This window comes from Panthera pardus, unplaced genomic scaffold (genome assembly GCF_024362965.1).
Source record: "Panthera pardus isolate Hobbes unplaced genomic scaffold, ASM2436296v1 HiC_scaffold_13, whole genome shotgun sequence".
NCBI lineage: Eukaryota > Metazoa > Chordata > Mammalia > Carnivora > Felidae > Panthera > Panthera pardus.
In genome coordinates this window covers 165107864-165132039 of record NW_026526688.1, presented here as the reverse complement: position 1 = coordinate 165132039, position 24176 = coordinate 165107864, and the positions used below count along the sequence as shown (strand labels likewise).

At 37.6% G+C, this 24176-nt stretch overlaps 1 protein-coding gene across 4 annotated transcripts; it reads right to left on the bottom strand.

The window, feature by feature from the left end:
- Positions 1-9576: 9576 nt before the first annotated feature.
- COMMD8 (COMM domain containing 8) lies at positions 9577-23982 on the bottom strand. Of its 4 annotated transcripts, XM_019412857.2 has the most exons (7): positions 21582-21621; positions 21381-21458; positions 20810-20875; positions 18965-19120; positions 14692-14844; positions 11739-11894; positions 9577-10666 (listed from the first exon to the last, which is right to left on the bottom strand). In XM_019412857.2, the coding sequence occupies exons 3-7, from the start codon at positions 20837-20839 to the stop codon at positions 10646-10648; spliced, it is 516 nt and encodes a 171-aa protein (XP_019268402.1). In that variant the 5' UTR covers positions 20840-20875; positions 21381-21458; positions 21582-21621; the 3' UTR covers positions 9577-10645. The 4 variants fall into 4 exon arrangements, with proteins under 4 accessions (XP_019268402.1, XP_019268408.1, XP_019268401.1 ...); XM_019412863.2 differs by lacking the exons at positions 21381-21458; positions 21582-21621 and adding an exon at positions 23850-23865; XM_019412856.2 differs by having other exon boundaries at positions 21381-21683.
- Positions 23983-24176: the final 194 nt, after the last annotated feature.

Here is a 24176-nt window from a genome sequence, read left to right as displayed (position 1 = left end):
TGGTTCAAAGATAAGAGGAGAGTAGGAAGAAAGAGAACAATTTCCAAATACTCTTGTTCTTTTTTTATCCTTCTCCTCCATCTTGCACACTCCCTCCCCGGCAACCGCACCCCCCCCCACCCCCCCCACCCCCAGCCAAGACGTACAAAAGCCTTTCATTATTCTCTTGAGGGAAAGTGTAGAAGGAACAGCTCCAGCAACAATTGAATAGCCTGAGGTGTGCCCAGTTCTTTTTTAATAACATTACTGTTAGGGGACCACATGCCCCAGTTTCCCCAAGACAACCACAATTCACTCTCAAATCTGTCCATTTAGATAACGATTATATAGTCACACTAGTTACGAGTCTCATAATTCTCATCCCTGGCGGGTATGGGAAATATTAATAAGCTAATATTAACACCTTGGAGAAAATATATGCCTTGGCTCCCTGTGAATCATTTAAGCCCAACCTCAGTCTCTCCATTACTCACACTCACTTTATTTCTCATTGTTCCCCTTACCCAGCTTCAAGCAAACTAATCCTCACATATCTACTGCAGCAACAGCCACATATCATCCCAAAGTGTGCTCGCTGCTGTTTGAAGTTTTACATTTCTTTTCCACTGCCCAGATTCTCCTCTTCCCTTGCCCCTCCCCAACGCTGGATTAAAAATCAAGGCAACATCATCCAAAAAGCCATCCATGAGCAGCCAACCTTTCCTCATTCTGTTTACTCTCCTGCTAGCACCCCCTCGGTTCTTGTGGCCACTTAATCAATAATAATAGATGTTGAATTTGTGTATCTTCTGGTAGTTTTGAAAAATACACTCTCTGCTTCCCGAAATAAGGTCCTTAAGGGTAAATGCCCCATTTTCTAATTCTTTTCTATTGCCCAAAGCATTTGCTGTTCTGTCCCTGGTAGAGAGTCTGTAAGTACTGATTGAATGACCTACACTGGTAAACGTGGGAAAAGAAAGATTTCCTAGGGACAGTACTTCAGGATTACAGATAATAACTTGTGAAACAGGAGCCACCCACACCCTCCCCCAACTTGAGCCTAGGTCTACAATCTCTAAACAGATAAAAAATACAGTCAAACTTACAGTTGAAACCAGGCTTGGGTCTGTGCAAAGTGGCCATTGAGATTTTCCTCATTGCTTAGGACTTAAACAGGCTGAATCTTAATAACACCATTCTAAATTCTACCAGTGCTGGCATAACTGAACTTTCCATGCTGATTCCGACTGCTTTAACTTTATGGAAACAGGAAATTCTTCACTGGAAGTTTCATTTTTCCCCCCCATATACTCCCCTTTGCCTTATTCAAAGCCTTCTGCATCTAGGTTGTATGGGGTGTTTACTCTCAAAGTTGGGACTGTATTGCCTAATTGGAACACGGCAGCATGAATTATAAGAGGACATTTCCAGAGGGTACTGCACACCAGATTTCACTTCTGCCAAGAAATGAACAGAAGGTTTAGAACTAAGAGAGATGGGCAGTTCTTCACGGTCCCTCAAGACTGCATAAGATAGATGTGCAGAGAAATACCTTTTCTGCAGTCCTTCTTTCAATTGTTAACTTTCCTGTTCTCCTGTTCTATATATTATTTACAAATTTGCATAAAAGAAATATATCGTTTGCAAGCCTTACCTCAGAGTGGCAACCAGCCACCCCAGTTTTACGAGATAACGTATTTTTCTACTTGATATTCCCCCAAATACATTGAATTGCAGTGTACCTGCTTTTTCTTTTTTTAAGCTAAATCAATTCATGTTAATCTGTTTCCTACATCTTTTTAAAATACTCACTGGATAAAGCTTGAAATATTTTATATTTTGCGACAATGCTCCTGAGACATTTTTAGGGAAGCCCCTTGATTATTCTAACTCACTGCAGTGTCATGGAAAGCAGAATTATTAAATACAGTGATATTTCATATTCAGAACATCCACTACTAGGTAGGGAATGCTCGTGATTAGATATGCATATATTTATTGACTGTGTTGTTTCAACTCCTTATTTTAGAGAGGCCATGAACCCTCTCGATACAAACTACCATGCGGCATTATTCCAAAGTGAAGATTGCATGAGGTTTTCAGAAATTCTAAATGTTTACAAGGACTAAAAATTTTTTGACATCTTTAAAGAAGCTTTTTATTTTTGACCACCAGGCAGCATTTTGTGCCATTGTGATGGGAACCTACTGGCTAATGTGAAATAATGTTGTTGTGTCATTTAAAAGGGTAATGAAAATGTAAACGGGAAACTTTAACATTGTGTAAATACAAATAAAACTGTTTTTGAGAGAAACACATCTCGGTTAGGGTGGCTTGCTTGAAAAATTCTCTTGGCTGTCCATCATCTCCTGTGACTTTACCCAAGGACACTCACTCAACCTGAGGCAAAGATCTTTTCACAGTGATTCATGAGGTTTGGGAAAGCAGGGCTCATTAGGTTAAAGAATGGGAAAATTTCCATTCCTGCCAGCAATGGAACACCTCTTCGGCACCACCTCACCTAAAACCTGACTGAATCCAAAAATTAGCTACACTTTCCAAACCAGTCTCCTGCTATTTTAATTCATAGCACCCTGTCCTAAATAGCCGGGGCTTTCAAAAGCAGGTGCTACATACACACAAAAATTCATACCTTATGTTGCCTCTCAAAATCTGTTATGCTTAACTCACCAAATATGTTACAATATGTTAAATGTTTTACTCCTTGTGTTTTTAAGTCCCCACTAATCAGTTTGCTGAATCATCTATTTACCCTCCTACCAAACATGAGTTAGCTAATTTATGTCCTGACTGGTAGTACACAGTTCTTGTAAATAAAATAATCCCTTTCTCCCTATTTTTCAGCAGGCAGAACTTCTTTAATTGGAAAGAGACATAAATTACAACATATTAATGTTCTTTTGTTCTTTCGACATAAGCATTTGCTTTCTTACATAAGCAGGTAATACTTTTGTATACCTACCAGACCACTAGAAAAGCTATATGGCAAGAATAAGTATTTCTGGAAACCAAATACATTTTAATGAAATGGGATAGGTTTTAAAAATGCCAAGAAAAGAAAGGTGGACTCCTTGCTTTTATAATTCCAGTTTCTATTTTGTATCAATATATGCTGCATTTTCTGATTGAAACTACTGTTGTGTTTATTGAAACTTGAGATTTTCTGTGGTTGCTTTTTACATTTGAAATCAAACTTTCATACAGTGTTTGACTGTAATCTTTCTGTTAGGGATTTGATTAAAATATCCTAACCGTCTCATTAATTCCTTTTTAAGTGCTTAAAGTATGTGATGTTATGACTTTGCTATCTCGAAAACTATCTGTGGACAAAAATCCATGAAGCCTGTAGACTGTGATTTATACACATGAAAGCAGCAGAGTTCCCTCTAAGCAGTGAATCAGTGAATAAGAAACTGTTCAGTGTCTTCTGATTCCTGACCCTTTTACCTTTCATGGCCTTTTTTCTATCCCTAATCATTCATTGAGTAATCATGTATTCTTGTAAAATAGAAAATCAACTTACATACAATCAGGTACGGACACAAGAAACGCTTGTGCTCTCGATATCAGGACTCACAGATACTCTAGCAGTCACAGGACTGTAGTTCACTCAGTATTTTTTGTTAGTAGTGTGGCTCTGCTACAAAATAAGTTGCTGTTTTCTTTGTTCTGGTACTACAGGATTTTAAATGTTTCAGCAAGTGAAAGAAAACACATTTGAAGGTTGGTGTCAAAAACCACCAGCTCTACTCACAAAAGCCGTTGTGCAGCTTCTGAAATGTGGTTGAATGCTGTAAATATGTACAATTTATGTTAGCTTGTTTATTCCTAAAACACAAATAAAACTTTTTTTTATTAAAAATGCCTACATATAAAAAGCTTAGTTTGTACTATGTTCAAAAACATGCAAGATTTCAGGCATATCTTTTTATAATCCTTAAAAAAGTTTAGAATTCTGAATCTACCATTTGAGAGTCTTCATTGTAAAATTTAATACAAAGCAAAATCCCTTTATTTGGAAGAAATTCTTTGCAGTATTATCCAACAATTGGGGGAAAAATACCAGCACTTTTCCAGAAGCTTATTTCTGTACCACTTTGATTTTGGGGGGAAAAAAAATTCTTTAAGATGACATACCTTACAAACATTTGGACACATGGAGTGTTTATACATTAGGAAAAAAAGAAGAAATTAAATCTTCTTGTATTCAAAAGCGATGCCTAAAATGGACTTTAATAGCATCCATTTGTGAGGTGCATTATGTCAAATTTCTTTTAAAACCTCCACTGTAAATATGAATATTAGAGTTGGCCGATTTGTCAGTCTTTCCTAATTTGAAGACCTCCAACCTCCAAACTCATTGTGTCCCTTCAGAAATAATATGTTGATAATAAAATAATGAACAGACTGAAGGTGTGAAGTTCATATATCCATTAATTGGTTAGCAGAATAGCTTTTCAGTGAGAGTCTAAATTCCAGCCTAGAGACGACATTAACACCCATCCAGCAAAATACTTGGGATCAGCTCTTCATCAGCAGACCTTTGGCCTGCAGAGCTGCCAAGAATTGTAGAGACATCCTACCCTGGTTACTATTTCCAGAAGACTATGTTATGGAATGGAAAAAATAAATGGACAACCAGCTTTTTTAGAAAAATAACAACCATATATATAACATGTTTAGGATTTGCTATAAGAACTATAGATGAAGCCAACACAAGATAGGTATTTGTGTATCTGTGATGTAACTGGTATCAGCCAAGGACATGGAGAAATTGGAACCCCGTGCACTGTTGGTGGGACTCAAATGGTGTAGTCGCTATGGAAAACAGTATAGAGCTCCTCAAAAACATTAAAAATAGAATTGCCATATGATCCAGCAACCCCACTTCCAGGTATTTAACCAAAAGAACTGAAAGCAGGATCTTGAAGAGATATTTGCACTCCGATGTTCATTGCAGCATTAACCACAATGGCCAAGAGGCGGAAACAACCTGAATGTCCATTGATGGATTAATGGACAAAGAAAATGTGGCATATACATGCAATGGAATATTATTCAGCCCCCCAAAAGGAAACTGTCATATGTTAAGACATGAATGAACCTTGAGGACATTATGGCAAAGCGAAACAAGCTAGTCACAGAAGGACAAATACTGCATGATTCCACTTCTATGAAGTATCTAAAGTAGTCAAACTTGAAGAAGAAAGCACAATGGTAACTGCCAGGAACTGGAGGATAAGGAAATGAGGAATTGCTGTTCAATGGGTAGAGTTTCAGTGATAGAAGATGAAAAAGTTCCAGAGATCTGCTGCCCAATAATGTGCAGTGAATTAACAATACTGTGCTACACACTTCAAAAATTGTCAAGAGGAGAGATTTCAAGTCATGTGTTTTTTGCCATAATTGATAGAAGAAGAAAAAAGATATCAAGTGGTATAGCCACTTTGAAAAAATGTGGTAGTTTCTTACAAAGTTAAACTTGTCATATAAAATGATCCAGCAATCACACTCCTAGGCATCACCAATTTCCTTCAATAGGTGAATGGACAAACTGATATATCTATTCAATGAAATATTATTCAGGGATAAAAAAAAAAATAACTTATCAAGCCACAAAAAGACATGGAAGAACCTTAAATGCATATTACCAAGTGCAAGAACCCAGTCTGAAGAGACTCATATTGTATGATCCTAATTATATAACATTCTGGAAAAGGCAAAACTATAAACACATTATGAAAAAATCACTGATTGTGGGGTCCAGACGAAGGTGGAGGAAAGAATTAGTAAAGCACAAAGGATTTTTAGGGTGAACTATTCTGTAAAGTGGATTCATGACAGTAGGTGTTTGCCAAAACAGAGCTATTCAACTAAGTAAAAATTAATGTATGCAAATTTAAAAATCACTTAGGTAGTCAAGAAATCCCAGCAAGGAATGCAGACTATGGCAAAAAGATTGAACTGTATTACAAATGTATGAAACCACCTCACTGAAGGCAGGGTGGGGAGCAGCTGGTACTGACCTAAGTAACTCTGGAAATGTGTGAAGTAAGACTAAAGGCAAAAAGAACTGCATATGATTCCTTCCAGGAAGATAATGTTGTTTCCCATATATTAACAATTATATATATATATATATAGATAGATATATATGTAAATATATGTATATATATGTACACACACACACTAGAATTGAACAATTAAGCAAATGTATAGTGAATGGTAAGAGTAAGGTTTCTTTTTTTTTTTGTTTTAGTGTTTATTTATTTGGCCGGGGGGGGGGGGGGGGGGGCATAAAGAGGGGTGGAGAGAAAGAGGGAGAGAATTCCAAGCATCAATGCAGGGCTCGAACTCACAAACTGTGAGATAATGACCTGAGCTGAAATCAAGAGTCGGACGCTTAACTGACTGAGCCACCCAGGCACTTGGGAGTCAGGTTTCTTACAGCTGTACTGTGAATTTACAGATAAGGAAGGGTAGCAGGTGAGAATGTGATCCTTGTGGTAATGGATTAGAGTTGAAGACATCAGGATGAACTTGTGTAGCTTAATACATAGTTGATTATGTAAAGAAATATTTACAGATAGGTATATATACACAGCTTAGTTTACATACATATATTTCTTTGTTGTCAACTGAGGGTAAACAATACCCCAATAACAATGAGCACATCTAGCTTGATTTCTATTACCATTCCTCAAAAAAATGAACCAGGGATTCTGGGAGAAATGGTTGATTCTAGGACTGGGCAGGAAATAGGCAAAATGAGCCTGGAACATACTGCCAGAAAGTTAAGGAAATAATATAAAAGAGCCAACTGAAAGAGCTCCCAATGGCCAAACCTGGAACAATTTGAATAGTAAATAGTATTGGATTATAACCATAAGTATAAATACCTATGAGTCCATATTATATAAATAAAGGATTAAATTAATAGAAGAGACAAATCTGTGCAGATCTCCAAAAGGTTTATGTAAGTGCTCTGACCTTAAGAAGGGAGAGCACAACTTCCCATTTCTTAAATATGAGCCACACATAGTGACTTCCTTCCAAAGAGTACAATATGGAAAAATTGAAATAAAGAGTAACTTTACAGTAAGAAACCTGACAAACTACCTCAGCTAGGTAAGTAAAGTCAATGTCAAGTCACAAATCCTGTTAATAGTATGTACCCTCAATATGGTGTGTTGCAAATGGCACTTTACCTCTGTGATTTTCCTCCCCCAAACCCATAACCCCAGCTTAAGCATGAGAAAAACATTAAATTCCAACAGAGGGCCACCCTACAAAATACTTCACCCACACTTCTCAAACTGTAAAGGTCATCAAAAACAAAGAAAGGATGGGAAACTATCACAGCAAGAGAAGCTAAGGAGACATGACAACTAAATACGAAATCCTAGAACAGAAAAAGGACATCAGGTGAAAACTTAGGAAATCTGAATAAACTATGGAATTTAGTTGATAACAATGTATTGGAATCAGTTCATTAGTTATAACAAATGTACATACTAATATGTTAATAACAGGGGAAACTGGATGTGGGGTATATGGGATCTTTCTATCCAATTTTTATGTGAATCTAGAACTAAAACTAAACTAAAAAAAAAAAAAAAGGTCCATTTAGAGAAGAAAAAAGAGTCACAGTTTGGGAGAAAATACCTGCAGGGCATATATGTGATAAAGACTTGTATCCAGGCTACCAAGAACTCCCAAAACTCAACACTAAGGAAACAACCCAATTTAGAAATGGGCAACAGATCTGAACAGACACTTCACCAAAGAAGATATACAGATGGCCAACAGCACATGCAACAATGAACATCATGTCATTACAGAAATAAAAATTATTAAAACCACAATGAGATACCACTGCACATGTATTACAGTAGCTGGAATTAAGATTGACCAAAGTATGTGTTAGGAAGCGAATGGAGGTGAATGAACTCTTCCAGACTTTGGAAATATCTCATTCCTCTAAGTATTCACTCTAAAGGAAGCATATATCCATACCAAGGTATACATAAGAATGTTCACAGGATTCTGTGTTATGTAATATACATAAAGTTTTAAACAACCAAAATATCCTTTAACACGTGAATAAAAACATATGGTAAAACTCTACAACTGACTACTTCTCAACAATACAAAGAAATGAACTATTGATATATGCAACAACATGGATGAACCCAATACTGAAGGAAGCCAGATTAAAAGAAAAGGTACATACTATATGATTCCACTGATATTAAACTCTTGAAAGTGTGAAGTACTCTACAAGTGGCTGGAAGCAGATCAGAGGTTGCGGCGGGGGTGGGGGAGTGGAAGAGTAGGGATTACAAAGGAATAGGAGAAAACTTTCAGGATTGCCATGTTCACAATCTTGATAGAGGTGATTCTTTCATGGTGTATGTATGTCAAAATTTACCTGACTGTACACTTTAAATAAATGAGTTTATAGTATATCAGTCAGATCTCAATAAGGTAGTTAAACATACTAATGGAGTGATAAATAAGGTAGTGAGAGGAATAAGTAGAGCAAGATTTTCTGCTTCTCAATGGAAATACTGCATGGAGGGCTGAAATTCAGAAGGCCCTTAGATAAGTACACATCTTCCTCAACTGATGATGCGCTTACATCCCAAAAAACCCACCATAAACTGGAAATACCGTAAGTCAAAAATGCATTTAATACACCTCACCTAGCAAACATCATAACTTAGCCTAGCCTACCTTCACTGTGCTCAGAACACTTATGCTAGCCTACAGCTAGGCAAAATCATCTTAACACAAAGCCTATTCTTTAATAAAGTGTTGAACACCTCATGCAATTTACTGAATACTGTACTCAAAGTGAAAAACAATGATTATATGGGTACAGGATGGCTGTCAGTGTATCGGTTGTTTATTCTCATGACTGCAAGGTTCCCTGGTAGCTGCAGCACAGCCACTGCTCAACGTCAGGAAAGAATGGTGTCCTGGATATTACTAGGCCAGGAAAAAATCAAAATTCAAAATGAAAAAAAAAAAAATCAAAGTATGATTTCTACCAAATGCATATTGCTTTCGCACCACAGTCAAGTCGAAAAATCTTAAGTCAAATGATCGTATATCAGGGACCATCTGTACTATTTAAAGTGCTAGCCTGCAAACTGCCTCTGGTCCTTAACGACACAAGGAACTTGCACAGGAAGTAAGTCACCTACCTCCCAAGCACACTGTTTAGTTCAGCTGATTTTTTCCCAAAATTAACGTTTCTCAATGCAAAGAGCAATATGCTGATGAACGCTCTAGCTTAAGCTCCTCATGTAATCACTGACCTGTAACAAATAGTCCATAGACTGGCATTAGTTTAGGGACACATTTTGAGTAGCGCTGCCTAGGTCACACACAGATGTTCTTTTAACCTCTCTAAGCCTATCTTCATCTGTATGATGAGATAACTGCTCTGATGAGCTACAAAGCTTGCAGATAGCAGGTTCTGATCAATTATGGGCCACTGCTTTATGTAGACAGTGTTTTGAAATAAAGCCATATGTAAAAATGAAATGTCATTTTATTTGTTCGGAACACTTGCATTGTTTTTTAATATTTATTTTGAGAGAGAGAGCGCATGCGCGCAAGAGTGAGGTAGGGGCAGAGAGAAAGGGAAAGAGAGAATCCCAAGCAGGCTCCGCACTGCCAGCATGGAGCCCAACGCAGGGGACTCCATCCCACAGACTGAGATCATGACCTGAGCTGAAATAAACAGCTGGATGATTAACTGACTGAGCTATCCAGGGGCCCCAGAATGCTTGTTTTTAAAGTTAACTGAAATTAAAAATGGCTTGTTTTCCAGTGAAAACTATTAACTTCAATATTAAGGGTTTATAACAAAAATGGACTTATATTTAATATTAGCTAATATTTGAATAGTTATATACACACTATACAATGACATCTACTCTCTTTATCACAGCACACCCTCCCAATCAGACACAGAAATGCAGAAGTAACAGTGTTATTTTCATTTTTTCCTATTCTAGTAATATTTTAATAATTCATAAACTCAAAACTGTTCACACAATTTTACTTTTTCTTGTTCATGTCTGAAGAAGAGCTTCTTTAAGAAATTTACATTTTATAATCTTTCCTTTGAAATATAAGAAAGATATGGAATCTCCTGAGTTATATATGCAGCTTATACATTCTTTAAAAGTTATTTTTTAAAATATTACAAATTAATCATATATATCCATAATACACATCCTTGCTATTCATATATTCCTTTAAGCAACATTCAAGTATATTTGTGCTTTGTATGTTTACATTACTTTAGAACCTATTTTCAACTTTCAATAAAACTGTATATCTATAAAGATTTCTCAAATATTTAATAAATGGGGCAAAACAGCCATTACGAAAATATAAACTGCTATTATAGCTTTTTCATCTATCATTTTTATGCATTTCCAGTCAACCATGTCATTTCCTGTTCTTTAGGGAAGCTGATAAATTTTTATCTTTGCAATCTCAACACTGTTGCTTTCTCAGCACAGCGTAAGAGTCCGTATATTGCAGGTTTTCTGAACACACAGTATTCACTCGGCCGTTATCAGGTGTAGCAGTGAAATCTGATAGTGTTGGTATTCATCATTTCCAGTTATTTCAACTGCAGGACCACCTTAAAACACAAAGTCGGGGGGGGGGGGAAATCAGGTTATTCCAAAATGATGCCAATCTCTGCTTAATGAAATGCTTTGAAATCTCTGAAGAAGGGCCTGGAGAACTGATAACAAGCAAGCACAATGCACAGGAGCAGACGGTGCACGCCTTCCAGGATCCATGGCTCTGAATCAATTAACATTTACATTGGGCTGCACCACACACCCTTTCAGACAGCCCCATACGAAAGCAAGCCAGGCTGCCAGTGTGGTTACTGGGCATGTGGACCAGTCATCATGGCACTAAAATCGGCATCTGCAGAGTATAGAGGAAAACTGAGGATAGCAGAGTTTAAAAGAGGTAAGGCTAAGAAGGCTAGTCAGTGGCAAGAAAAGGTGGTTAGAGTATCTGACATTAATCATGGATTTCAGATCACACAGAAAAAGCTGAGCAATAATGAAAGGAACATACATATACAAAGACATTTTCTGACAGCAGCAGTTTGTACTGTTTAAGCATTTTTCTCATTAAATAAACCCTGGGAATTGTTCCTGTTATTTAGCCAACCCTTTGTAAATGCAAAATTTTTACTCATTCATTAGTCACACCTTATCCCTACCTGATTTTGTCGTAATAACTACAAGCCATATTTTGTCTCTCATTCTTAGAGGATTATAAAAGCAATTTTACTGGTCCAGTTAAATAAGACACTCTTTTCTTTAGGATCACAGCTATTTATAATCATAAAAACTCTTTAGAATCACAGCCCCAAGGTAAAAATTTATTTTCATCATTACTGAGCACGGCAAAAAAAATCTAGCTGTGAGAATAGCACTACTATTCTATCAAAAATGACTACTTGATAAGTTAGGCTCAAAACTAAGCAGTCAAAATTACAAGTTGTAATTTTTTTAATATCTAAAACTAGAGATGCAGAACAGATCAACAAGGTATTTTCTGTGCTTGACATAAAAGATCAGAAACAAAGAAATATTAAAAGTCAATTATGAGTTTTTCTTCTATTGCTCTAAGGGTATCTATCAGTCAACACTTAAACATTTTAAACCACACAGCACAATTAAAACAAATACCTTATTAGCTGCTTCCAAGGAATTTATTAGATTCTGCAGCTCTTCTTTACTCATTTCGACAGAATATGGTTTGACTTCACCATTTTCTTTTACGTCTAGAGTAAGGTTTAAAAGTGGCATTTGTAACGTAGCAATCTTGTCACTAGACAGTGCAAGCTGTTTAAAATGAGGAAAATAGTAATTAATAAGTAGTAAAAAAAATAATATATTAAATATACATCAGAGCTTATTAACAATACAAGAACACTCCTGTTTGCTATCAAATACAGGAAAAGGAGAAAGAAACAAAGAAACCCCCGCCAAACCAACACATACATGAAGAACAGAAAGAGAAAGGAGGATGAATAGAGAGGATGCGGACTGGGAAAAAAGGACAACCAGTCCGAATTTCGTAGCATAAGCAGCAATCCAGCGCAGAGTTATGGCCGGGAAGGACTGAATGGGTCCAATGCATCAAGAAACTGAGAATTCTTTTTTTTTTTTTTAATTTTTTTTTTAACGTTTATTTATGTTTGAGACAGAGAGAGACAGAGCATGAACAGGGGAGGGGCAGAGAGAGAGGGAGACACAGAATCTGAAACAGGCTGCAGGCTCTGAGCGGTCAGCACAGAGCCCGACACGGGGCTCGAACTCACGGACCGTGAGATTATGACCTGAGCCAAAGTCAGACGCTTAACCGACCAAGCCACCCAGGCGCCCCAAGAAACTGAGAATTCTTAAAGACGTGTGAAGAAACCAAGAGGATGAAAGCCCATGTACAAGGATACAACCAAAAACGCTGGTAAAGCTTGTGAAATTAAGACGTTTAATTCACAATCAGCCAATTCTCTACCAAATTATTGTTAAACACATTATCAAGATACCACTTTCAATTAGAGTCACTCAGCAAAAACACTCATTTTCCCTACTTCTTATTTTCTGTCTACAGAGAATCCTAGAAGAAACAGAAGAACCAAATATTTATGATACTAATACTTTTTGAAACAAGTGCCATGGCTTCATTGGCAGATGGCAAAGGAAAAATCAAATTTTCCTGGAATCTGCACTAGAAAACCCCACAATAAGTGAATCTTTGAAGTGCTACTACTTGCAAAAATTTACTTATGCAATGAATGGTAAGGAACTACTTCCCTAACGAACAACCTCTAAGTCCACCCTCGGCATGCACACACTGTAGAATTGAATCCTCACATACCTCCTCCGTTTTCTCTTCAAAAAACAGGGCTCATCATATCTGAGATTTAGAAGTATCAAAGATGAGGCGCCTGGGGGGCTCAGTCGGTTAGGCGACCGACTTCAGCTCAGGTCATGATCTCACAGTTCGTGAGTTCAACCCCACGTGGGGCTCTGTGCTGACAGCTCAGAGCCTGGATCCTACTTCAGATTCTGTGTCTCCCCCTCTCTCTACCCCTCCCCTGCTCACACTCTGTCTCTCTCTCTCAGTAATAAATAAACGTTAAAAAAAAATTTTTTTAATTTAGAAGTATCAAAGATGGTCTACATTATAGATAATTGTCTTCTTCAGTGTGTCCAATAAGTGGTTTCTCAGTCTATGCTTGAATTACCACCAATGATGAACGTGCTACCTCAAGAAGAGGTTAAAATAATCTTCAGATACTGATAGGTGTTAAAACATTTTCCTTAGGTTGAATGTGAACTCATCTTATTTCAAACTATGTACCTTAAACCTTAACCTTTGTCCTAGCCGCTGTAGCCACAGAGCGTATATTAAGTCCCTCATCCATAGAGATGATTTTTAGTCCTCTAAAGAGAACTATCATTTTTCTACTAAGTTTTCTCCTTTCCCCAAATGTTTGAAAAAACCTTCATGATTTTAAGTTCCTGTTCATTCTTTTCTGGTCTGGCACTAATTTGTTTAAGTATCTCTTAAATTTGGCAACCAGAACTAAAAGCATTAATAACTAAATTAACTTAAAAGTGAAATGAATAAAAACAGAATTAGAACTACCCACTGCTTGAAACACTGCATTTCTATCAACAAAACATAAGACTGAATCATCATACTGCTGACTCAAGCCACATTTGGTAAATCAAAACAACTAAATATTCTCATACATATTACTTTTGGCCTACCTCTCATATCTTTTATATTAAGTTGGTTTTATTTATATAAAAATCCTCTATCTAGGTTATCTCTGCTTAATTTATTGTGCTTCATTTGGCCCATCGCTGTAATTTGCTACAAAATAATTTTAAACTTTGTATTATATTAATATAATGTATCTTAGATTTGATAAGCATAATATTCATAAAAGACTGGGCCAAAGCCAGAATCACAGAGACCTCCTCCCTGGATAACACAAATACATCTGGCTTTGGTTGTTTATCCAGCTATGACCCAAGTAACTATGTAATTGTTCCACATTTTTCTCCACTTTATCCACAAAGACAGTATGAGACACTTTATCCAGGATCATGCTGAAATGAGGAAACGCAGTATGTTTCAACACAACGTGTTTCAACACAACCTCCTCATTGAGGTCTACGTATCCTATACAGCATGGAAAGTTAGTCTGAAATTTTTATGAATCCTACTGATCATGAGTCTCTTTTTCAAAATGTTCATTAAAGTTAACTTTTAATAATACATAGATTTTCCTCTGGAGACAGAATCACATTTACCAATCTCAGGAAGACTATAATAAAGGCTAGAAAGTTCTAGCCAAAAATATACGTTGAATACATACTACTCCACTATTTAAGATATTTAATGATTCACAGCTCTAGTTAATTAAATTTATTATCAATGTAATTTTATTACATATTTTTTGATGTCTGTACTGTACTTATGCATAATGTAAAAGAATGTAATTTTTGACACTGTATTCTTAAAATAACAGAAATTTTAGATATATATTATGAAAAAGAATAAATATTTCTTTCCATTCAAAAAATGAGATAAAAAAATACATGCCTATAAACAGATTCTCACCTTCAACTGCCAGTCAAAATCCTGTAGCTGTGCAGAAGAAATATCAACTATTTCTTCTAACAGAGCCTTCTTGATTTCCTCTTTCCTACTTTTCAAGCATTTCATGATAGCTTCTTGATGAAATGAATTCAACTGATTCAACTGCTGAAATATCTATGAAAATAAACAGAAAGTAAGTGAAAGGGCCTTTCTGTTTAAAATGTAAACATATACTCCACTCCCCTTTCACAACCCCTTTAAAACGATAGTAAAAGAAAAAAAAAAAAAAGACTTCTGTACCTAGAATAAGATGAGAATGTGTAACTGACAAACAAGAGATTTTTGCAAAACAAAAAGGTAAAGGGCTGACTGATGAAGTAGCATGAAAGCAAAGACCACAAACGCTGGCATAGCTAGATTAATATCAGACAATGTAGCCTTTAAGAAGTATTACAAGAAATAAAGAATGGCAAAAGGACCATTCAACAGAAAGAACAATCATAAATTTGTGTGCACCCAATAAAAGAGCTTCAAAATATATAAAGTAGCAAAACTTGGCAGAACTAAAAAGAGAAATCGGTAAGTCTAATTAGATTTATTAGATTTATAATTAGAATGTTAACACATCTCCCAGTAACTGACAGGAAAACACACAAAACAATCATAAAGATTAGAATCAAAAAAATACTATCTTCTTTAACCTAATTGACACGCAGAACATTACTCAACAACTACAGAACATACTATTTTCAAATATATGTGGAACATTCACCAAAAGGAACCATAAGACAAGACATGTAGCAAATCACAACAGATTTCAAAGGACTGCAATCAAATTATATATATATTTTTTACCATGGTATAATTAAATCATAACTGATTACAAAAAATCTCCAAATACTTGAAAATTATACAACATAGTAACACAGTACTAAGGAAGATAGAAAGTCAATCTTGCATAAACTCTTTCAGAGAATAAGAAAAGAGAAAAAATACTTCCTAATTCATTTTATTAGACCAGAATAAAACTTGACACCCTGACAAGGACATTACAAAGAGAAAAACTATGGGCCAATATCACTCAAAAACAGATTCAAAAGTCCTAAATAAGATATTGGCAAATCAAATCAAGAAATACATAAAAACATAATACATGATGACCAAGTGGTGTTTATTTTGGCAATGCAAGGTTAATCTAGCATTTAAATATCCAATGAAAGACACCACATCAGCAAAATAAAGAAGAAAAAAATAACAAATTTAGGAAAAAAAATTAAATAAAATTCAATACCCATTAATGACAACAATTCTCAGCAAAGTAGGAACTGTAGGAAACTTCTTTAATCTTATAGTATACATCTATAAAACCACACAGCTAACACAATAAATGATAAAATTGTGAATTCCTAAGATCAGGAATAAGACACTGCTTTTTGTTTCAACACTGTCTTAAAGGTGTTAGGCACTGCAATAAGGTAAGAAAAAAAATGGGTATTAAAATCTAAAAAGAAAAGGATTGTACACACAAAAGAAATAAATCCAGAAAAATGTTTTATAAGCCATTAAATTTTTTAAAATTGTTGGATATGGGGTAAAGATATAAAAATTGCTTCTATATACCAGCAATAAACAAGTGGAGAACAAAATTAACACCAAAAGTATCAATTACTTAAAAATAAATCTAAAAAAATATTTGCAAGATCTCTATACTGAAAACTGCAAAATAGAGAAATTGAAGTACTCCAAATAAATGGAATGTTATTCCATGTTCGTGGATTGGGAAGATTAATATTAAGACATAAATTCTTTCCCAAATGATTTTAGAGATTCAGTGCAATCTCCATGCTGCAAACCGAATGATGTCACTTCAAAATTCTTATGTTGAAATTCAAACCTTCACTGTGATGATATTCAAAGATGGGGCCTTCTGAGAGGTAATTAGGTTTAATAGGTCATAAGGGTAGGGCCTTCATGATGGGATTAGTGCCCTTATAAAAAGAAACATAAGAAAGAATGCTTCCCTCTCCTTTTGCTATATGAGAAACACAGCAAGAAGGCAGTCTGCAGCCAGGAAAAGGGTTCTTGACAGGCAACAAAATCAGCCAGCACCTTTACTTTGGACTAACCTACCAGACTCTAGAATTGTGAGAAATAAATTCTTGTTGTTTAAGTTACTCAGTCTATGGTATTTTGTTATGGCAGCCCAAGTTGACTAATATTCATCAAAATCCAAGGGTTTTTTTTGTTGTTGTTGAAATTGACAAACTGACTTTAAAATGTACATGAAAATACAGAGGACCTAGAAGAGCCAAAGCAATCTTGAAGAAGCATGAAATTGAAAGTCTTCTATTATCAAGACTATGTAACATAGCTTTAATTCTACAGTAATTAAGACAGTGTAGTATTGGGAAATATAGACTAGACTAATGGAGTAGAATAAAGAGTCCAGATACAGACCAACACATATACAGCTACCTGATTTACAACAAAGGCTGCACAGAAATTCTATGGGGCAAGGATGGTCATTTCAATAAATGGTACTGAGTCAACTGGCTATTGATATGAAAAAATGCGAACTCGACCCTTAACCCACACACAAATATTAATTCAAAATGCACCAGTAACATAAATGTGAGAGCTTCTACAAGAAAACTAACAAAAAAATCTTCATGACTTGGCACAAGTATTTGTTAAACAGGACTTTAATAGCACTAACAATCAAAAGAAATGTTGACAAAACTGGACTTGATTAAAATTCAGAACTTCTGTTGACAAAAAGACACCATTAAGAGTGAAAAGGCAAGCCACATAATGGAAGAAGATGTTTAAAATACATAGCTCTAACAAAGAACTCCCACCCAGAATATCATCCAAATCAAAATGAATATACATAAACTACATTTTTTATAAGCAAGCAACCTACATAAACATGCCAAAATAACTTTTTACCAAGGTACAAAAGCCATTCAATGGAAGGACACCCCATTAATTTCACTTCAAGATATCTATTCTAGAAAAGGTGGCCAATATGCTATTTTTTTTACGTTTTTTTTTTTAAATATGAAATTTATTGTCAAATTGGTTTCCATACAACACCCAGTGCTCATCCCAACAGGTTCCCTCCTCAATGCCCATCACCCGCTTTCCCCTCTCCCCCACCCCCCATCAACCCTCAGTTTCTCAGTATTTAAGAGTTTCTTATGGTTTGACTCTTTCCCTCTCTGTAACTTTTTTTCCCCCTTCCCCTCCCTCCTGATCTTCCATTGAGTTTCTCAGAATCCACATGTGAGTGAAAACATGGTATCTGTCTTTCTCTGCCTGACTTATTTCACTGAGCATAACTCTCTCCAGTTCCATCCACATTGCTACAAGTGGCCAGATTTCATTCTTTCTCTTTGCCAAGTAGTATTCCATCGTATATATAAACCACATCTTCTTTATCCATTTGTCAGTTGCTGGACATTTAGGCTCTTTCCATAATTTGGCTATTGTTGAAAGTGCTGCTATAAACATTGGGGTACAAGTGCCCTTATGCATCAGCACTCCTGTATCCCTTGGGTAAACAGTATGTGTATAAGGAGACACACACAAGATATCAGTAGAAGCACTATACATAATAATGAAAGAGGCAAGGATCTAATGGTTCATCAGGAGGCCAGAAAAAGAAGTCCTGCTAATCCTATCATCAAATACTATAAGAAATTAAAATATAAGAACCAGATCTACATTTACCAATACTGACAAGTCTAAAACAATATCCCATAAAAAAATTACAAATGGATACATATGTTATCATTTACAAGTTACACATTCAAACAGCTCAAATAATTGTATACATTGTTTAAAGACATAAACATTCCTACAACATGGAATACAAAACATGTATACCAACAAGCTGTGATCTCTTGGGGAAGGGTGGCATGCCAGGTGGTATTTGGGTATATTTATAATACCTTGTTTCTAAAACAAACACACAAACCTGTAATACATAAAGTAAAATGTTAACAACTGTTTAATTGTGATAATGCGAATGTAGGTGTCAGTTACCTAACTTCTGGTTTTCTTCTACATGATTTAAATGTATCACAATTCTAAAAACATACACAACCAAAACAAGAGAACCAGAACTTCCACAATCAGATTTGCCTACTCAAAATTATGATGTTTTTGTTAATATAACATATACTTACTGATGATGGCTCCTGTATGATATAGTGCCCTAAAACCAACTTGAGAAAAACGTTAACAGTACTTATTATTTATTATGAGATATAGAAATTTGGAGTGAAGTTACCTCTTCATCAGGTAAATTTTTACCAACTACAGCTTTGAAAAATTTGGTAATATCTTCTAGAACATTCTTCCATTCTGTCGAATCCCAAACACTGTGATAATCCTGGTAGAGAGGATAAGCTCGGCCACAAATGCCATCAATTATTTTATGAAGCAGCTAGAGAGAAAATAAAGAAAGTGAATTATAAGTAAACTTACAAAACAGACTTATCTTCCTTGTAGGAAACAAATGCTGTTGGGAGCAGCTCATGTTACCCGCAAGAGCAGCTAAAGATTGAAATGTAACTATTTTTAACATTACTCTTATTAAAAATTAAAGCTCCAATAAAAATCCCAGACTTTCTAGAATTCTGTCCACCTTCAGAAGCTGAAATAATTTCATAGACACATTGTTGTTTCTCCAATAATCCTGAAAGGATGATGGTGAATATAAAAGTTTCACCTTGGGATTCCTTAGACATTGTATTTATACCAATAATAATAATAATAATAATAATAATAAAGTATGACTTTTAGATCAAAGTTTTTTACTGTAGATCTATAAATTTCATTTCCCCTTGCCTCCATTTTCACAGCATTCACACTCACTTGTTTTGGTCCACTCCAAGAAAGTCGTCAGTGCCTTTATCTTCTTTTTTTACATTCCTCTCCCTGTACCCTACCTTAGTATCAGCAATAGAAATCCTGACATATATATAACTGAACATAGTGACTAAGACTGAATTTTTGAATAAAACTGTCTAGTTTCAATCCTAGTTCCACTACTTAACTAGTTTTATCAAGTTATTTTGATGTTTGGTGCCTGTTCCGTGTGTAAAATGAGGAGATCATCTAGCTACATTATGCTGTTGTAAGGAGTACATGCAAATTACTTGGCACATTCCTAGCATGTATAAAACACTTACACACTGCTAGCCATTGTTACCATTCTTCTTATTATTGTTATTATCACTATTACTACCACCACCCCCACCACTACCGGTATTACGTTCCACGTCTTTAACATACATTAACTGATTGCCTACTATGTCAGCACTATTCGAGATAAATGATTAACATGGCTTTCTTTCCCAGGGGATATTTGTGTCTTGTTAAAAGAGTATCTGAACCCAAATAATCTGGAAAATTATTTTAAACAAGTCTTCCAAATCTTTTCCCCTGGACCATAGTCCACTTCATTTTAAGCAGTAACTCTTCCCCTTGTAACACCACACATATCAGAACAGAAATGAGCAACTGGTAACTCCACTTCCAAATGATGGCTAATGCCCTCTATGAACAGACCTTTTATTTACCATACATCCACCAACAGTCTCAATTTGAAATTCATTCCAAATTCTCTACACATATCCCATGTTATCCCAAACTGCCCCCACGCTAAAGCAAAACACAGAGCTCAAACTGATAAAGTACTATCTTTTGGAATATAAATGTTTTTAGTCATTCATTCATTCATGTTTTGTATTCACATGTACAAAACAGGTAATGAGCACTTCACTCCATTTGTTAAACAAGTTAATGGAAATACAAAGCAAATATAACTGTAATGGATACCACATATGGAGCCCTGACTGAGTACCAAGCATTGCGTTCATCCTCACTACAACCCTATACAGGGGGTAAGTCTTGTTATTATCCCCGTTTTACAAATGAAAAAACTGAGGATAAACAAGATTAAGGTGCTACCATATCAGAGCTTTAGTCCATTAGAGAAAGACAAACATAAATACATAAATGCAATTTAGAATGAGAGGAACTATATTATAAATTTATAGAAAGTACAAAGAAGCACAGAGAAGAAGAGAAAGGGCTGCTTTTAAAAGAATAAAATGAGGATATCACCTACCCACATTATGTTGTTGTAGTACTTGGCCATTTAAGGGGAGAGAAGGGCGTTTCTAGTCACCAGCAACTGCATATGCATAATAGAATAAAGTGAACAATCACATGTTCAATTTGAAAAAAGGATACAGGGCTGGAGAGGTGAGTGGAGGCCAAATCATAAAGGGCCTTGTATACAGGGTCCAGACTTTAACTGTCTCAACAGGGAAGCAACCTGTTCACATATTTGCATTATGTTTCCATAAATTTCCCAACAAGTTGGGAGATGCAAGGAGAGAAAAGGAAAAGAGAGATGGTGAGACCAAAGGCCCCTTGCCTTCTCTTTACCAGGAAGAAATTAGATGGGGGGAGGGAAGAGCAGGCGGCTAAATAGTTGAGGACACTCAAAATGGGGGCAGTACTAGGTAAAAGAGACTGAAAAGGAGGAAGGACCAAGGATGATACTCAGAATTTTAGGCTGAGTGACTGGGTAAACAGTGGTGCTCCAAACCAAAAATGAGGCTATAATCACAGGAAGAATAGTTCCAGGGGGAAAGACAAGGAGTTCAGCCAAGGACACACTGAATTTGAGGTACCTGGGGTGTGTCTAAGCAGGAGCCTGACACCCAAGGAAGAGATTCTTTGCTGGATGCAGGGATCTGGGCGTCATCAACCTACATGATGAGAAAGGTTATGGGCCTTACTAAGAAGCAGGTAGAAGGACGATAGGAGCAGGAAGCTAATACAAAGACTCACAACCAACAGATCTGAACATATGTTTCACCTTTGCCACTTACTAGTTTGACAACCTTGGGCACGGTACTCCAACTCTCTCTGCTGACATTTTGGTTTCCTCACTTGTAAAATCACAGGAGAGTTAAGATGGTTTTTCCTGGTCCTGATAAGAATTAGGTAAGTTTGTTCCCTTCCACCTCCCCCTCCCCCCTCCCCCACTTTCCCCATTGCAAATGGAACAGAGGAAGAAAGAAGTCTTAAATGAGGGGCTTTTAAGGCTGCCTACCCACACGCCTCTATCACACTACGTAGGGTAAGCCCCCACTCCCACCCGTCACCCATTATAAATGAAACACAATAGGGACTTACTTCGAATTGCCAATCATTTACACTTAAGGCCAGTCCATCAAAGCTTGGAATCCAGACAACTGCCCCCCATGATTAAGCAGAGTTCAGTATGCATTAACTCCTTCCCTCAGCGGACACTGATCAAGAACCCACCTTGAGCCAGAATACAAATCTGAAGAACTGGGAATGTAAAAGAAAGTTATCTACCCTGAAGGAGTTCAGAATAAGAGAGACCAGAGTCAAGCCAACTGGTCAAGAAGTTGTGTAAGTGCCTGAATTGTTGGGCGACAGAGGAGATGGAAATAAACATACTTATATATTGATTACAACACAATGTATTAATTGGTTGACTTTTTTTTTTTTAATTTTTTTTTTAAGTTTATTTTTGGGACAGAGAGAGACAGAACATGAATGGGGGAGGGTCAGAGAGAGAAGGAGACACAGAATCTGAAACAGGCTCCAGGCTCCGAGCTGTCAGCACAGAGCCCAACACAGGGCTCGAACTCACGGACTGCGAGATCATGACCTCAGCCGAAGTCGGCCGCTCAACGGACTGAGCCACCCAGGCGCCCCTTAATTGGTTGACTTCTGAGGACAAACAACCTCCGCTCCCAGATGCTGCAGCTCAATTCTGCATATATTGCTTTCTTTCAGGGATGGGCAAATTTCCTTCAGGTCTAAGTTTTTCTGCTTGAAAGTTCAAGGGGGAAAGTCTCACTTCTCAGTCAGATTTTCCTCTTACAGCAACCACTGGGTTTTCTCTTCCTTTCACAGCTCACAGTAATTACATAAATGCAATTACTGCCTCCACATTTCATTTTTCACACTCAAAACTGCCAATGCCTTTGGTATTAAGGCTAAATAACAAGCATGGCATATAGACTCGAGCCACCTGACTTTATACTCGCCTGCCTAGCCTTAGTCTCCCTGCCCTGCTTCTCACTCTGAATTTCAGCCTCCAAGAATTAGAACAGGTCCTCAAAGCCCGCAGAGGCTGGTTTCCTTTTTCTAGCCTTGTAGCTGCTATTCCTCTGCCTAAAGTATTCTCTCCCTTCTAGCCTGTCTAGTCCGACTCGTCCTCTGGAACTCAACCTAGAAATTGAGACGTTCCTTTTCCGGAACGCCTCTCCTTGCCCCTTCAAATCTGGGTTGCTACCTGTCCCACAAGCTTGTTACTGGATAATTCAGTTTGGTTTCCTTATTAGATACAAGCTCCAGCAGAGTACGGGCTGTATCTCACTCACCGTTTTACCTTATCCCATTTGGGCACTCAGCACAAGGCCCACTTAAGTGAAAAGCTGGCCGAACAAACCAACGAGGCTCTTGCCAGATCCCTTACAGCCAGGTTACTTCTCAGGCCCAAGGTTTCACTGTATATGTCACCTCCTGAGAGAAAGGCCACCTTGGACCACCCTACCGAAAGTAAGTTGCCCAGTTATTGGGAGTACTTACCAATTTGTTTTGTGCAGCCCTCCAGGGGGCAGGGTGTGCTTCTCTACGTCCCCATGTCCCCAGCCTATCCCCGGCACCTAGCACTGTGCCTGGTGCACAGGCAGCATTCCGGCGTGCGTGGTGTACGAATGAATGAAATGAGATGCTGCACACCACCGGCTCCACGTTGTAAGTTTTTCAAACACTACGGTGGGGACTCCGCTTCCCAGCCCAGAGTCAGCGGGTCCTGGGCCGCGCCGGGGAGCTGACGGGCCACCCCCACCCAGGTGCGAGCAAAGCCGAGGAGTCAGCTCGCAAAGCCCCTCGAGGGGCAGCTTCAAGCGGGGGCGTGGAGGTGGCGCCCAAAGCGTCGGCCTTCTCAGCTCTCCAGGGGCAGCAGGGGGCCGTGCACCCGACTTGACGCCCCTTCCCCGTCCCAGCCCTGGGCAGCCCGGGCGAGCCCAGCCAGCGCGTCTCGATCAGACCGGGCCAGACCTGCACGCCGGGGCGTCCCGGGGCCCCGCCTGCCACGCCGCCCGCGCTCTCCTCACCTGCGGGCCCAGCTCGGCTGGAAGCTTCTGCAGCTGCCACAAGGGCGTCCCCTCTTCCGGCTCCATCCCAGTACCAAGTAGAAACCTAGGTCACATGACAAGGCCCGGTCGCGCCTCACGAGCGACGGCTCAGCCACGTGACTCTCTCGGGTGGGCGGGGGCCGAGCGTGGAGACGCAGGGGCTCTCGTGCGCGTGCGCAGAGACACAGCCGGCGCTTTCCCTGTAACTAAGGAAAATCCCTTTTCCGCCTGGAGTAAGTTTGCTAAACACACTTATTATATTGAAAGCAAATTTGCAAATCTCGCAAGCACGTTGCAACTTTGTTC

Coding starts and splice junctions, on each gene's coding strand:
- COMMD8 (XM_019412833.2), bottom strand. CDS start 23,915: ATGGAGCCGGAAGAGGGGACGCCCTTGTGGCAGCTGCAGAAGCTTCCA. Junction 19,121..23,849: donor CAGCCGAGCTGGGCCCGCAG/GTGAGGAGAGCG, acceptor TTTTCTCTCTAG/CTGCTTCATAAAATAATTGA. Junction 14,845..18,964: donor AAAATTTACCTGATGAAGAG/GTAACTTCACTC, acceptor TTATTTTCATAG/ATATTTCAGCAGTTGAATCA.